At 38.3% G+C, this 16,860-nt stretch overlaps 1 protein-coding gene across 5 annotated transcripts in view; it reads right to left on the bottom strand.

The window, feature by feature from the left end:
* Positions 1-16,860, bottom strand: part of ZNF484 (zinc finger protein 484) — a 143,323-nt gene that overhangs the window by 30,351 nt on the left and 96,112 nt on the right. For 2 of the 5 annotated variants that reach the window (XM_037998646.2, XM_037998647.2), the window contains exon 5: positions 6,266-6,310. In XM_037998646.2, the coding sequence (XP_037854574.2) occupies positions 6,266-6,310 (45 nt within the window). Of the gene's footprint in view, positions 1-6,265; positions 6,311-9,038; positions 9,635-16,860 lie in introns of those variants that run through there. The other 3 variants (XM_007969841.3, XM_073021416.1, XM_007969842.3) reach the window with 3 other exon arrangements.

The following is a 16,860-nucleotide window of genomic DNA, read 5'->3' as shown; positions in this document are numbered from 1 at the left end:
GGGAGGGCCTTCAAGCTGCTTCCATTCATGGCAGAAGGGGAAGAGAAGCTGGTGTATGCAGAGATCATATGGCAAGAGAGGAAGAAAGAGAGAATGGGAGGTAGCAGGCTCTTCTCAACAACCAACTCTCATGGAACTCATAAGATTGAGAACTCACCACCTCCCCAGAGACAGCATTAATCTATTCATGAGGGATCTGTCCCCATGACCAAAACACTTCCCATTATGCCCTACCTCCTACACTGGGATCAAACTTCTCTTTTATTTTTTATTTATTTATTTGAGATGGAGTCTCGCTCTGTTGCCCAGGCTGGAGTGCAATGGCGTGATCTCGGCTCACTGCAAGCTCCGCCTCCCTGGTTCACCCCATTCTCCTGCCTTAGCCTCCCGAGTAGCTGGGACTACAGGTGCCCACCACCATGCCCGGCTAATTTTTTTTTTGTATTTTTAGTAGAGATGGGGTTTCACCATGTTAGCCAAGATGGTCTCGATCTCCTGACCTTGTGATCTGTCTGTCTCAGCCTCCCAAAGTGCTGGGATTACAGGCGTGAGCCACTGTGCCCAGCCCTCTTTTATTTTTAAAATTTCTTTTTATTTATTTATTTTTGTAAGAGACAGGGTCTCGCCATATTACCTAGGCTGATCTCAAACTCCTGGCCTCAAGTGATCCTCCTATCTTGGCTTCCTGAGTAGCTGGGATTACATACAAGCCACCATCTAGGGATCAAATTTCAGCATGAGATTTGGAGAGGATAAATATCCAAACCACAGTAATAACTCACAAGGTTTGTGACTGAATTAGGTAATAGAGAATGCTTATAGTGCCTAGCATATAGTAAGCACTGTATTAATGTTTATATTACTGTTATTATTTAACATATTGTAATATATTGAGAAGGTATTTATATACATGGGAAGACTAGAGATGAATTAGTGATATGTATAATATATATTGTATATGTATGTATGGAAAACAAAACAAATAATTAAGCCAGAGACTTATAATTTCAGGTAAAACAAAAAGCACTGCATAAAAAGTAAATGGCTCACTTGTGAATATTGTTAAAATCATCATCATAATAAAATGCAGCCTATTGATTTACCCCAAATTATGATATACCCATATTAGGCTGGGCGCGGTGGCTCACACCTACAATTCCAGCACTTTGAGAGGCTAAGGTGGGCGGATCGCTTGAGCCCAGGAGTTCAAGACCAGCCTGGGCAACATGGTGAAACCCCATCTCTACTAAATAAATAAATAAATAAAATACCCATATTAGAAGGAGGTTACATGAAAAATGTGTACATGAGTGTCAAGGGCCTGAGTGTCTGAAAGAAAGCTAATTCCTTATTTCCATTGTGTTATCTGTAGATAACTGCTTAAGACTGAAAGCCTAGAAATACCAATACAAACATATTATTTAGACATATGAAAGTAAACAGCAAAAGACAGTAAACTGAGTTCAAAGTGATTACCTTTGAGAAGCTGAAATTTGAGGGTGAAGAGAGCAGATGACAACTGTTTTATTCTAAGAAACCACAAAGAACAATTTGACTAAATAACTATAGGTAAAATGTTCATGACATTGAAGATGAAATACTTATTTTTAAAAGTTCAAATGCAAAGGACAAAGAGGCAGTTATAATTGAACAAAACGTATAAGACTATGCTTAATATATGAAGTCCTCTGTTCAAAATCAATAAGCTGGATTCCACTCCTGGAAAGATACAGCAGATGCACTTGTCTTGACTCAGCCTGTTAAGCTCATCTGCAAACCATAGACATTATCCATCAAACTAACATACAGAGACTCTGAAAGGTAAAGAAAAATAGGCACCCTGGCTAAGGGCCTCAGGAACCAGGAAGCTAAATAGTAATGAGCTCTCTGTGTCTTTCGGCCTCATATAGATAGCCCTGACCAGGTGTTCGAAAAACCTACAATCCAGAAACACCAACAAGTGCATACAAAAAGGCCTGGAAAAAAGTACACTCTCTAGCTAAAAGACCAGGAAAGGGGCAACAGAGAAAAAAAAACTTTTAGACAAAACCTACTCCAAGCAAATACCACAGATAATAAAACAACAAAAAACTGTGGACTTGATTTATCTCTCATCAGCAAAGACTCAGTGGTTAGCCTAGGCTCCTGTATTTGCCTGGCTGTCTGGGGATGCCCCTCCACTACAATAGGGTAGTAGGAGAAAAAGCCAACTGGGGAGCTGGGACTTGCATCTCTGCACAGTGGTAATGGGTAGTTTTCCTGCCATGCCAGTGGGAGCCACATCAGGGCTGGACTTCCATTCCTACCTAGCAGTAATGCGACAGTCTTTCCATCACCACAGGTATGGTGTGAGAGGAGGCCAGATGAAAATCCAAGACCTCCATCCCTCTGAGAGGTAACGAGGCCCCATCCAACCTAACAATATCAGAGAAGACAGCATGAAGAGCAGAAACAAGGTACCTTCTCCTGTCAGACAAGGTGATGGCACCAGAGGTCTACTGGGGAGCCTGAACTGCCAACCCCAACTAGCAGTAATGAGGTGTCTCTCCCCACAGACTGTCAACAGAGTTCAAGTAGGGAACCTGCAAATTCACATCCACCTGGCGGTAGTACAGCAAGCCCTACCAATTCCCACACTGGCCCAGAGGACGCCTGCTAAAAAAGAGGACTCAAATAAGATCTAGAGTCTAAGGTTTCCACCATACATTACAAAATCATTTGAATAACCAAGAACCAGGAAACCGCAACTTGAATAAGGAAATGACCAATCAACAGATACTAAAACTGAAGTGATGCATGTATCAGAATTATTTCATAAGGATTTTAAAGCAGTCCTCATAAAAATGTTTTAATAAACATATGAACACACTTGAAACAATAAAAAAATTTCAACAAAGAAACAGAGAAGAGATGAAGAAATCAAATGAAAATTTTAGAACTAAAAAATAACCAATATTAAAAACTCAATAGATGGGCTCAAAAGAATGGAGACAACAGAAGAAATAATCTGAGTACCTGAAAATAAAATAGAAATGATCTAATCTAAAGAATGGAGAGAAAACAGACTGAGAAAAAAATGAACAGACCCTCAGAGACATGTGGGACAGTAATAAAAAATCTAACACTTGTGTCATTGGAGGTCCAGAAAAAGAAAAAGAAGGGAAAGGAATGGGGGCTGAATGGGGGCTAAACAAGTATTTGAAGAAATAATGAATGAAAATTTCTGAAACTTCCCAAAAGATATACACTTACAGATAGAAGCTGAGCAAATCCCAAAAAGAAAAAAAAAAACAAAGAAATTCACACTAAGAAAGAATTCTAGTCAAACTTCTGAAAACTACAGACAAAGAAAGAATGCTGAAAGCATTCAGAGAGAAACTACACATTACCCACAGGAGAAAAACAATTGGAATGACAGTGTGTGATACTAAGAACGATGGCTCCCCAAAGATGTTCACATCCTAATTCCCAGAAATTGTGAATATGTGGGGTTACATGGCAAAAGGGAAGTCAGGTTTCAGATGAAATCTAGATGGCTAAATCGGCTGCCCTTAAAATCGGGAGATTAATTATTTTGGATTATCTAGGTGGGCTGAATATAATCACAAATTTGCTTAAAAGTTAAATCAGGAGGGCCAGGCAAGGTGGCTCATGCCTGTAATTCCAACACTGGGAGCCTGTAATTCCAACACTTTGGGAGGCCGAGGCGGGCGGATCACCTGAGGTCGGGAGTTTGAGACCAGCCTGACCAACATAGAGAAATTCCGTCTCTACTAAAACATACAAAATTAGCAGGGCGTGGTGGCATATGCCTGTAATCCCAGCTACTTGGAAGGCTGAGGCAGGAGACTCGCTCGAACCCAGAAGGCAGAGGTTGTGGTGAGCCAAGAGCGCACCACTGCACTCCAGCCTGGGCAACAAGAGCAAATCTCTGCCTTAAAAAAAAAAAAAAAGTTAAAGCAGAGGCAATAAAAGAGAGTCAGAGAAAGATGTGACTACAAAAGAGTGGTCAGAGAGATACAATGTTGATGGCTTTGAAGTTGGAGGAAAGGGCCACAAACTGAAATGTGGGCACCCACTAGAAGTTAGAAAAGTCACGGAAAATAAAAACAGATTCTTTCTTACAGCCTGTAGAAAGGAATACTGCCCTTTTGACACCTTGATTTTAGTTCAGTAAGACCCATGTCAGCCTTCTAAAATATAGAACTGTATGTTAAAAAAAAAAAAAGTGTTATTTTAAGCAACTAAATTTTTGATAATTTATTTCAGCAGCAATAGAAAATGAACATGCAGTTTTAACTAATATCTCATCAGAAACTCTGGAGGTCAGAAGGAAGTAGCACATTTTTCAAGTGCTAAAAAAAAAACAACTATCAACTTAGAATTTTGGATCAGGCAAAAATATCCTTCAGGAGAACGTGGAAATCAAGACATTCTCAGTCCTCCAAAAATTTATATGTTTAGGCTCTAACTCCTAATGGAACTGTATTTGGAGATAGGGCTTTTAAGAGGTAATGACGGTTAAACGAGGTAGGGGTCCTAATCTGATAAGACAGGTGGCCTTATAGAGAGAGATTCTCTCTCCATAGGCAGGCAGGCAGGCGGTCACTAGGGAATGGCCTGTGAGCACATAGTGAGAATCTGGTTTTCGTCTACAGGCCAGGAAAAGAGCCCTCAGCAGAACCTGACCATGCTCGCACCAAGATCTTTGAGTTCCAGCCTCCCTGTGAGAAAATAAATTTTTGTTGTTTAGTCCACCCAGTCTATGGTACTTTGTTATGGCAGCCTGAGCTGACTAAGACAACTACCAACAACTCTGCACACATAAATTTGACAACTTAGATGAAAGAGTACAGTTCCTAAAAACACACAAACTACCACAAGCCTCTCAATATTAAGTAGACAATATGAATAGCCCCGTAACTCTTAAAGAAACTGAGTTTGTAATCTTAAAACTTCCAAAAAAGAAATCTCTAGACCCAGACAGTTTCTCTGGAGAATTCTACCAAATATTTGAAGAATTAACATAATTAACATCAATTCTACACAGTTTTTTCCAGAAAAAACTGAGAAGAGAAGGGAATCCTTCCCAGTTTATTGTGTGAGGCTATGACTTCCCTGACACAAAAACTGGACAAAGTATAGAAAAATAAAACACAAACTATACACCATCTCTGGCAGAATAATCAATATAAAGGAACACATTCCAACTGATTTTATGAGGCCAGGGTTATCCTGATACCGAAACCAGAAACAGTACCAAGAGAAAAAAAAGAAAGAGAGAGAGACAGAAAGAAAAAAAAGAGTGATACCCTTCATAAATATGATACAAAAACGCTTAACAAAATATTAGCAAATACAAATAATTTAAAAAGTATATACCACAACCAAGTGGAGTTTATTCCATGGATGCAAGGCAGGTTCAATATTAAAAAATCAATCAGTGTAATCTACCATACCAACAGATTCAACAAGTAAAATCACATTATCACGTCAATTGGTACAGAAACAGCATAAAACAAAATTCAACTTCCATTCATGATAAAACCTCAAGTTTGTTTCAGAAGATGGTCCTGGGACAAGGAGCATTGATGTTCTGTGGAAATTTGTGAGAAATAAAAATTCTCATCCCATAGCTACTAAATCAGAATCTGAATTCAAATGCAAATGCAAGTAAAGTGTCAGAAGCACTGTTCTATAAGACAGTAACAGAAAAACTGTGGCTACTTTTTGTATTTTTAGTGGAGACGGGGTTTCACCATGTTGGCCACGTTTGTCTGGAACTCCTGACCTCAGGTGATCCACCCACCTCGACCTCCCAAAGTGCTGAAATTACAGGTGTGAGCCACCACGCTTGGCCTGTTAGTGCACTTTCGGTAGGGTTGCTGTTGAAGACTATTCTGTCATTAACTATCTGAAGATCTATCAAAAAATTTCTCAAACACCAAGAACCATGAAATCTTTACCACAGATGAAATAAATTACTTGTTAATTTTATTAATATAAACCATGTATCCAATTTCCATTATTGCTATGTCTTTCAGGAAGATCAGAGACAATTTAACAGTTCAAAGTTCATAACTGTATAAGATCATATATTCTAAACTTGACTCGGGGTTGACAGTCTCATCTTCATTTTCTCTGATCTTAGTTTTTATTTATCTAGTCTTGTCATCTTACTATAGGAATTGTTAGATGTCTCCTAAAATCCACTCTAAAAGTAAAAGAAAGCAACAAATAAACAGATGAACAAATAAGAACTCACCAGGGACTTGGTCATTTTTGGCTCTTCGGACAAAGGGGCAGAGATCTGAGAAAACAGATGGGTAGAGGTAGAGATGAGAGAAGGAAGTGTGCCAATGTCACACATGGACACATACATCATTTACTGCCCATGTGCCTTACTCAAAAATTTATTTCTGGAGCTACAACATTAAAATATCATCCCATCCCATATTGTACAAAGATTTAAGTGCAAAAGTTTTACTATAACATGGTTAATAAAAAAGAAAGATGAGAAACATTTAGATATCCAATAATTGTGGAGTGCTTAAATACTTTATAAAATATCCAAAGGACATACTGTTCTATTACATCATTATACTATCTGATTTCACAGGTCCTTCAAGTTATCATCAACCCTGGTACCTAACTCCTCACTACCACTCTTCAATCTGCTCTAAGTGCCAATTGGTGCCCAGAGACTACTCCCAGAAGCCATTACTGAAACCTCAGATTCACTGATTCCCATGCCTTGCTGCCCATGAGCCGCGCATCGCTCATCCTACAATTCCTGATCGCAGAGTCTTCAATTCCTCTGCCTTAATTGTTCTGGCTCTTTACCAGTCAATCCCACATCCCCATGACTGACCTCTATGCCTGTATGACTACCCACCACACATCTCCATCAGCCATCCCAAGAGTGCCAGTCCCAGACACACCTGTACCTGCACTGGGGCCTTAGCACACGAACACATCTCCCTCCGCTGACACAACTAGGCTATAAACTCCTCCACATCCACAAATAGGAACTCAATGTACAAATCTGGCGCAATTCTTGAATGTATAGAATAAATTTATAAATAGAAAACACTTCTAAATCTAATTGTGAAAAGATTATTTAGAGAAAGAATTAAGGAAATAAGAAAACTCTTTATCTGCAGTAGTGAAAGCTAAATGATGTCGGAAATAGCATCTAAAAGACCTCTCCTCTGTCAGGGCCAGAGAGACATTTTCAGAAATAAAAGCACTTGCAGAGTATCTCTATCTTTGAGAGAAATACTGAAAGAAGTAGTCCAAATAAATGTAAATTGAATCACACATCAAGAAATGTTGAATAGGAAATATTGTTCAGCAATAATTATTGCAAAAGATATATAATTATAAAAAAGGACAATGTGACAATGTGATAAAGAGGCCACTAAAGAGAAAATTAATAATACCCTACGATAAAACATTCCTAATAATCTCAGGAAAAAATGGAAAAAATGGGGTGCAGAATGGAAACAATGAGCAGAAATTCAATCAATCCAGTGAAAATATTATATAAAGAAAAGGCACAAAATAAAAAGAGTTAAATAGTAAACATCAAATGGAAGGCATAAAATCAGATAAATCATTATTACACTAAACTGAGAAGTAAAATTCTATCAACAGAGACTACAAGTTGGATTTGAAAAAAACAAAAGATATCTATTGTAAACAAATAGGTAATCTGACACAGAGACAAATACGGATATAAAATAAAGCTCGGGGCAAAGACACATCATCCAAATGCAATAAAAGTAAAAACAGGTGTGGCAATGTAAGTATCAAAGTGGAATTCGATGTTAAAAAGTGTTTTCCTTTTTTCTTTTTGGTTGAAAAAGGGGATCCTATAATACCATTTAATACATGAAAAAGGATAAAAAATGCATTAACCATTAGGTGTACGTATGCCCATCCCTCAGACACACAAATAAAATTAGCAAAAAAGCACATACAACTGCAAAGTGAACTATTAAAGTAAGAGATTTTTATTGTATCTCTTCCAGAATATTAAACAAGTAGATCAAAATTAGGAAAGATAAAGATTTGAAAAATACCAACAGGCAAGACTTAATTAAAGAGAATTTTGGCCCATACAACAAAATATAATTTTTCTCTTATATCTGTTGAACAAAGTTCATTGAGTAACTTGGCTTCAAGGAAAATCTTGATAAACTGTTAAAAGTTGAGACTTGATACTCTGCATTTTCTGACAATAGAATAAAATAAAAAACAGCTAAAACATACTTTAATAATTTGGGAATGAAGAAACTCCCCTAAATAACTAAGGATCAAAGGGAAACATCAAGATGAATTTATACATTTCATAGATAAAGATGTAGTTAAAGAAACTTTACTACCCTAAATGTATCCAGCATAAAACTTAAGAAAATAAGGGAAAGAACAACAAATTACATCACAAAGTGGGAAAAAGAGAAAGTACGTAAAAAGAAAAAGAGAAAAAAATTAATATTAAAAGAGTAGGGAGTAGTTTATTGGACATTTCAAAATGTCCAGTAAAACAGATCGACCTTTCAGACACTTGATTCTTTTTAAAAAGGGAGAGAAAGAATGAATGATATATAAATACAATAACCGTAATGGTAAAGGAGCTACTAGTCTTGGATATGAAACAGAACAAAATGGAAATGGAAATATGCAATTCTATGTAACATATGCTTTAAATCTTTAGCAAAATACATCATGATAATGAAACAGAAACGAAAATGTAAACAGATCGGTACGTATAAAAGAGAGGAAACTAAGATGTGCATCATTCACTCCTCAGATCCCTCCTTAGTCCCCACAGTCATCCTCCCCCACAACCCCACAGTCCGCCCTCACTCCGCCTTCAGATCCACCACCAGAGACCCCCAGTCCGTCCTCACTCCGCCTGCAGATCCACCACCAGAGACCCCCCAGTGCCCTCTCACTCCTCCCTCAGATCCACCATCAGAGATCGCTCCGACTTCCACTATTCCATCCATTGACCGTCCGTCCCCATCACTGACCGGAGGGCTCACGACAGACATCAGAGATTCTTCTTATTCAGTCCACAGATGCTGCCATCCCTCTATTCACCTGCCCCCTCGCCCACGTTCTCTCAGGACAGTGGTCATTTGCTTCGGGCGGTGACTATAGTCGCAAGAACCAGAACAGGACCCACTTCCTTTTCCTCAATGCCTCCCTACTTCTTACAGCGCTGCCTGGGTGTGCGCATGCTCAGCAGTCTTCGTGGCCGAAGGTTGCCAGTAGTCAACATGGCGCTTTGCCAAACACGCTCCCGTTTCAGTGGCTTCGGCGGGGCGCCAGTATGGCGGCGCCCATGTAGACACTCTGGCCTGTGTGCGGCCATGTTGAGGTGATGTAGCGATTGAGGGGCTGAGGGTTGTCCAGAGGGAAGGCAGCAAGCAGAGGTGTGTCCCGTCATACTAAGCCAGGACACAATCAAAGCCTGTCACCTCAGGTTACAATCTTTCTCCAGTGCTTCTGTGGACACAACAACACTGTTAACCAACAGGAACTAATCAGCATTTACGTAATGCCGCAAACGCAGCTGAATACACATTTTTTTTTCATGTTCATGGGACACTTAGCAAGATATGAGGTAACCTGGGCCATAAAACAAATCTCAGCAAATTTAAAACAACTGAAATCATACAGAGTTTGTTCTCTGAACACAATAGAATTAAACTAGAAATCAGTAACACGAAGATAAAAGGAAAATCTCCAAACACGTGAAAACACATGCTAAATAATCCATTGTTCAAAGAGAAAGTCTCAGATTTTTAAAATACATTGAAATGAATGAAAGTGAAACACAACATATCAAAATTTGTGGAATGTGGCCAAATCAGTGGTGAGAGAGAAATTTATACCACTAAGGGCTTACATTAGAAAAGAAAAAAATTTTGAAGTAATAACCAAGTAATAACCAAGCTCCCCACTTCTAGAAAAAGAAGAGCAAACTAAACCAAAAGCAAGTGAAAAAAAGTAAATAATAAGAATAAGAAGATAACTCAATAAAATGTAAAAAGAAAAATAGAGAAAAACCAATTAAACAAAAGCTGGTTCTATAAATGTCAATAAAATTGACAAGCCTACAGAGGAGACACAAAACATCAATATCAAGAATGAAACAGGAGATACCACTGTAGACCATGACAAAAATCAAAAGAATAAAGAGAATACTACAAACAACTCTACAAATATAAATTTCACAATATAGATGAAATGCATTAATTCTTGAAAAAGCACAAATTCTCTCTTACAAAATGAAATAGTTATGTTGAATAGCCCTAGAATTGAAGTCATAATTTGAAACATCTGAAAAAGAAATCGTCAGGCCTGGATAGATAGATCAGAGAATTCTAACAAACATTTAAAGGTTAACACGAATTATATCCAGTCTCTTCCAGAATAAAGGATAGAAAGAAGCCAATAGAAAGATATTCCAACTCATGAGGCCAGTGTTACTCTGGTATCAGAGCTAAAGACAGAAGAAGAATGGAAATCAGTATTCTTCATGAATCTAGATGGAAAAAATTCTCAACCAAATAATAGCAAAAATAATTCAACAATGTATAAAACTAATTACAAACCACGAACAAGTGATGTTTATTCCAGGAATAAAAAGCTGTCTTGGTATTCAAAAATCAATTCGTGTAACCCGCCACATTAGCAAGCTAAAGATAAGCATATTACGTGATTATATCAATGCAGGAAAAGCATTTGAAAAAAATTCAACACCCATTTATAATGGAAAAAAAAAAACTTCCAGGAATTAGGAACAGAGGTAAACTTTCTAACTTTTAAGTTAGAAAAAAATCTACAGCTAACATAAAACTAAAAGATGAAAGAGACTGAATGCTTTCCCATTCAGTTTGGGAAGAAGGAAAATAGGTCTGTGCTCATCATTTTCATTCTACGTAGCTCTGGAAGACCCAGCCAGCTCACAAAAATTCTCTCCATAACCAGACTCTAGCCAGGCTCCTTTGAACTCTCTTGTCCACTAAACCCTGGCTTTTGGGCTTTTGTGTTGTCTATGCATTGCAAAATATTAGTAAGAATCCTAGCAATTTAGTCAGAATCCTCCATCTTCATATCTAATAACAAATTAGATATCATCATCACCATTGATATCTAATTTATTTTCTTATTGTCTACCATCCCCAGGTGATATCTGATCACTCTGGCATGGTTTCAGCAAGAATCCTGTGAGGTCAGTTTAGCCAGATTCCCTCCTATTAGTAATTTTCCATACACTACCAACCCTCCACCCTACTCTGTGGCTGTAAAATCTCTACTTTCCCCTATATTCAGAGGGAAACCTGAATATATGGAAACTGGAGATTACTGCAAAACCCTATTGCAGTAATCTCTATATCTATTGCAATAATCCCTCTTAATAAAGTCTGTCTTACTATTTTTTAACAGGTGTCACAAATAGTTTTTTCTATAATACAGCTCAACAAAACAAGTCCAAAATAGAAGAATAAAATGGGAGGAATTATTCTACCCAATTTTTAAACTTTTTACGCAGTTACAGAAATCAAGACAGTGTGGTATTAGCAGGGGGATAGACAGTTCAATAAAACAGAATTGAGAACTCAGAAATAGATCCATACAACTACAACCAACTGACTTTTGAAAAAGGTGCTGTATCAATTCAGTAGTAGAGTGGTTCTGGAGCAGTTAGATATCATAGACAAAACAACGAACCTCAATCTAACCTCATGTCTTTATTTAAAAAAAGGATCGGCCGGGCACGGTGGCTCACACCTGTAATCCCAGCACTTTGGGAGGCCGAGGAGGGTGGATCATGAGGTCAGGAGATCGAGACCATCCTGGCCAACACGGTGAAACCCTGTCTCTACTAAAAACAGAAAAAAATTAGCCGGGCGTGGTGGCGGGAGCCTGTGTTCCCAGCTACTCAGGAGAATGGCGTGAACCCTGGAGGCGGAGCTTGCAGTAAGCTGAGATAGCACCCCTGCACTCCAGCCAGGGCCACAGAGTGAGACTCTGTCTCAAAAAAAAAAAAAAAAAAAAAAAAAAAAAAAAGATCATAGATCTCAATATAAAAATATGAAATTTAATGAGAAATTCTTCAGGATGTAGGACTTGATGAATAATTATTAGACATGACACCAAAAAAAAAAAAAAACCACACACACACAAAGAATTTATTATTTGGATGTTATCAAAATTTAAAACTTTTGGCCTGCATAAGAGCCTGTTAATAAAAAGACAAGGTAAAAACTGGGAGAAAACTGCAAATCACACTTGATAAACCATATCTGACAAGGAGCTCTTATCTAGAATATTCTTGAAGTTTTCAAAAGTCAACAACAACAACAAGAAAAAACAATCCAATTAGAAAATGGGCTAAAGGCATGAACAGATATTTCACTGAACAGGATATACTGATGGAAAATGAGAAAATAAAATAACTTTTATCAGAGGAATGCCAGTCCTTTTAAATTATCAAGCCCAGAGAGACATTAAAGTGAGACAGCAGGCCTGGCGCGGTGGCTCACACCTGTAATCCCAGCACTTTGGGAGGCAGAGGCGGGCGGATCACGAGGTCAGGAGATCGAGACCACGGTGAAACCCCGTCTCTACCAAAATATAAAAAATTAACCGGGCGCGGTGGCGGGCGCCTGTAGTCCCAGCTACTCCGGAGGCTGAGGCAGGAGAATGGCGTGAACCCTGGAGGCGGAGCTTGCAGTGAGCCGAGATCGCGCCACTGCACTCCAGCCTGGGCTTCAGAGGGAGACTCCATTTCTAAATAAATAAATAAATAAATAAATAAATAAATGAATAAATAAATGAGACAGCAGTCATTTTGAGCTATGCATTCATCTCTCGAAACTGCTTGCTATTGCCACAAGTAGCTATAAATTAACCTAATAAGGCCATACTGGATATGGTAACCCACATCCTAGAGCTTAACAATGTATAGCCAATCACTAATTAATGTTATTTCTATAATCAGTGAGAATTCTTGACAAATCGCTTTGTATCAGCCCACTCCTTGTCTCCCTTTTTTGCTTTTAGTAAAGGCCATATAGAGTTCATATTCAGGGTTTCTTGGATCTGAGTCTTTTGGGCAGCTGTCCTCACTTTCCTTTGTTGTTGTTGTTGTTGTTGTTGTCGTTGTTTTTGGAGAGACAGGATCTTGCTCTGTGGCTCAGACTGGAAGACTAGAGTGCAGTGGTGCAATCAAAGCTCACTGTAACCTTAAACTCCTGAGCTCAAATGATCCTCTCACCTCGGTTTACCAATTAGCTAGGACTACAGCATGCACTACCATGCCTGGCTAATTATTTTTGTTTTTTTGTAGCGATGGAGGTCTCTCTATGTTGCCCAAGCTGGTCTTGAATTCCTGGCCTCAAGCAATCCTCCTGCCTTGGCCTCCCAAAGTGCTGGGATTACAGGTGTGAGCCACAGTGCTCAGCCTAGCCTCTTTCTTTTAGTCAACAGAAATAAGCACATTAAAAGATCTGGTTCTACTCCCATATGTAAAGAGCCCGGATTCTCCCACGCTTACGTGAGTTTTACCTCCAGGAGCCCCACCAGGTGCTCATTGTGAACAGAAAATAAATTCCTTCGTGCACCTGGCAGGGAGAGAGGGAAAGTAACTATTTGAAATACAACTAGAACGTAGGGCTCTGTTTAAGAAAGACCTGTCCTCAAAAGGTAATACTTTACCAGAGCCTTAACAGACTTAGGGGAAGGGCAATTACACAACTCAGCCCACACTAGACTTCCTGTCTCACATAAAGGGTTAAAAAAAGGGCTAAGAAATTCTTCTGAAGGTCAGAGCCCAGGGACTCAGGCCCACTAGAAAATGGATATATAATCATAAAATTACACACTGCTTTCCCTCTACAATGCCTTACCACCACATCAGCAGGGTTCCAGTATAATAACTGTAAATTATAACCGAGAGAGCAGTGATTGTTCATTTAAGAGGCACCTTAAGACAACAACATCAAAATATTCCTGCCATTCAGTAGTCTGTTTAATGGGTATGAGGAGACCTCAAGCACAATTTGGACTCAAATATTACATCCTTAAAATATTATTTAGCTAAAGCTAATGTAAAATATGAGAATCTATCTCTCTAAACAACATTTGTAGACAATATTCAGAATTAGCTCCCAGTGTTGACAGTTTTAGTGCCCCTTGGACATTTTTCTTGACGGCCTAAAGCAAAAAGTTTTTAACATGGTATGTAAACAAAAAATTGACCCATTATCCATTGTATGAACTTCAACATTTTGCTAAACATTTTAAAGAGACTCGACATAACAAAAACAAACAAACAAAAAACCCTCATAAGAAAATGTTTATCCTCTTTGTCTAAAAGAGAGATCATTTTGGTTAACATGCGAGGCACCCTCCACTTCATCTCCCTATTTGGGGCATTAATAATTCTGGCTTTCTTACTGAAGTAAAATATACATAACAAAACTTACTATTTTGGCCATTTTAAAGTGTACAGTTCAATGGTGTTAAGTCTAATACATTAACACTGTTGTGAAACCATCTCCACCATCTGCATCCCATACATTTTTTTCTTCATCTTCCCAATGGAATTTTTTCATGTTCCCAACTGAATCTATATTTATTAAGCAATAATTCCCCATTCCTTGTATGCCCAAACCTGGCAACCAACACTATGCTTTGTCTCTACAATTTGACTACTCTAGGTACCTCATATAAGTAGAATTATATGGTATTTCTCTTTCTGTATCTGGCTTATTTCATTCGGCACAACTTCTTCAAGATTCGTTGATATCGTAGCATGTATCAGAACTTTATTCCTCTCTAAGGCTGAGTAATGTTCCCTAGTATTTATATACCCCCTTTGGTTAATCCATTCGCCGTTGATGGACGTTTGCGTTATTTCTACCTTCTGGTTATTGTGAAATGCTGCTATAAACATTGATGCGCTAGTAATAGTTTGAGTCCCTGCTTTCAATTCTTTGGCAGTATATACCTATCTAGAAGTGGAATTGCTGGATCATATGGTAATTTGATTTTTAAATTTTTGAGGAACTGCCAAATAGTTTTTCACACTAGCTTCACTATTTTACATTCCCACCAGCAATGCACAAGTGTTCCAATTTCTCCACATCCTCATTAACACTTGTTGCTTTTTTTTGATAATATACATTATAATGGATGTGAAATGGTATCTTATTGTGGTTTTGAATTAAATTTCCCTAATGATTAGTGATGTGGAGCATCTTGTGCATTTATGTATGTTCTTTGAAGAAATATCTATTCAAATCTTTTGCCCATTTTTGAATCATCTTGTTTGTATCTTTTGTTGTCAAGTTTTGGCAGTTCTTTATATAATCTCGATATTAATCTTGTATCAGTATGTATGATTTGCAAATATTTTCTTGCAATCCATGAGTTGCCTTTTCAATCTATTGATAGTGTCCTTTGATGCACAAAATATTTTTATTTTGATGAAATCTATTATTCTTTTATTGCCTGTGCTTTTGGTGTCTTTGATCCAAGAAATCATTGCCAAACCCAAATCACAAAACTTTTCCTTTATTCTTTCTTCTAAGACCTTTATAGTTTTAAGTCTTATGTTTAGGCCTTTGATTCAGTTTGAGTTAGTTTATGTATATAGTGTAAATAAGGGTCCAATATCACTCTTTACATGTGGATACACCGTACCCACCTCTCCCAACACCATTTGTTGAAAAGATTGACCTTTCACATGGTCTTGGCACCCTGGTTGAAAATCATTTGAACGTATGTACAAGGGTTTATTTGTGGGCTCTTTGTTGTGTTCTTTTGATTTACATGTCTGATATCTATCTTCCTTTTTTTTTTTTTGAGACAGAGTCTCACTCTGTCACCCAGGCTGGAATGCAGTGGCACGATCTTGGCTCACTGCAACCTCCACTTCCTGGGTTCAAGTGATTCTTCTGCCTCAGCCTCCCAAGTAGCTGAGACTAGAGGCACGTGTCACCATGCCCAGCTAATTTTTATATTTTTAGTAGAGACGGGGTTTCACCATGCTGACCAGGCTGGTCTCAAACTCCCAACCTCAAGTGATCTGCCTGCCTTGGCCTCCCAAAGTGCTGGGATTACATATATATCTGTCTTTACGCCACACTGTGTACCATGCTGTTTTGACTGCTATAACCTTAAAGTAAGTTTTGAAATCGGGAAGCATGAGTCCAACTTTATTCTTCTTATTCCAGATTGTTCAGGCTACTTGGACTTCTTTAAGACTCCTTATAAATGTTAGGATACATTTTTTGATTTCTGCAAAAAACATCATTAGAATTTAAATAGGGATTGCATTGAACCTGCAAATTGCTTTGGAAAGTATTGCCACTTAACAATATTAAATATTGTAATCCGGCAGGCCACAGTGGCTCACGCCTGTAATCCCAGCACTTTGGGAGGCCAAGGCGGGTAGATCATGAGATCAAGAGATCGAGACCATCCTGGCCAACATGGGGAAACCCTGTCTCTACTAAAAATACAAAAATCAGCTGGGCATGGTGGCACGTGCCTGTAGTCCCAGCTACTCAGGAGGCTGAGGGAAGAGAATCGCTTGAACCCCGGAGGAGCCGAGATCATGGCACTACAATCCAGCCTGGGCGACACAGGGAAACTCTGTCTCAAAAAAAAAAAAAAAAAAAAAAAAGGAAAACTGCATGTCCTGCACATGTACCCCAGAACTTAAAATAAATACATAAGTACATAAATAAAATTTTAAAAAATTTTAAAAAATCTTAATTGTATGTGGGTAGGTCCCTTTGATTTAAAGTGAGATAGAAGGGTGGGTGCAGTGGC

This window comes from Chlorocebus sabaeus, chromosome 12, assembly GCF_047675955.1.
Source record: "Chlorocebus sabaeus isolate Y175 chromosome 12, mChlSab1.0.hap1, whole genome shotgun sequence".
Classification (NCBI taxonomy): Eukaryota; Metazoa; Chordata; class Mammalia; order Primates; family Cercopithecidae; genus Chlorocebus; species Chlorocebus sabaeus.
Note: the sequence above shows the minus strand (reverse complement) of the source record. Positions and strands in the feature narration are given on the sequence as shown.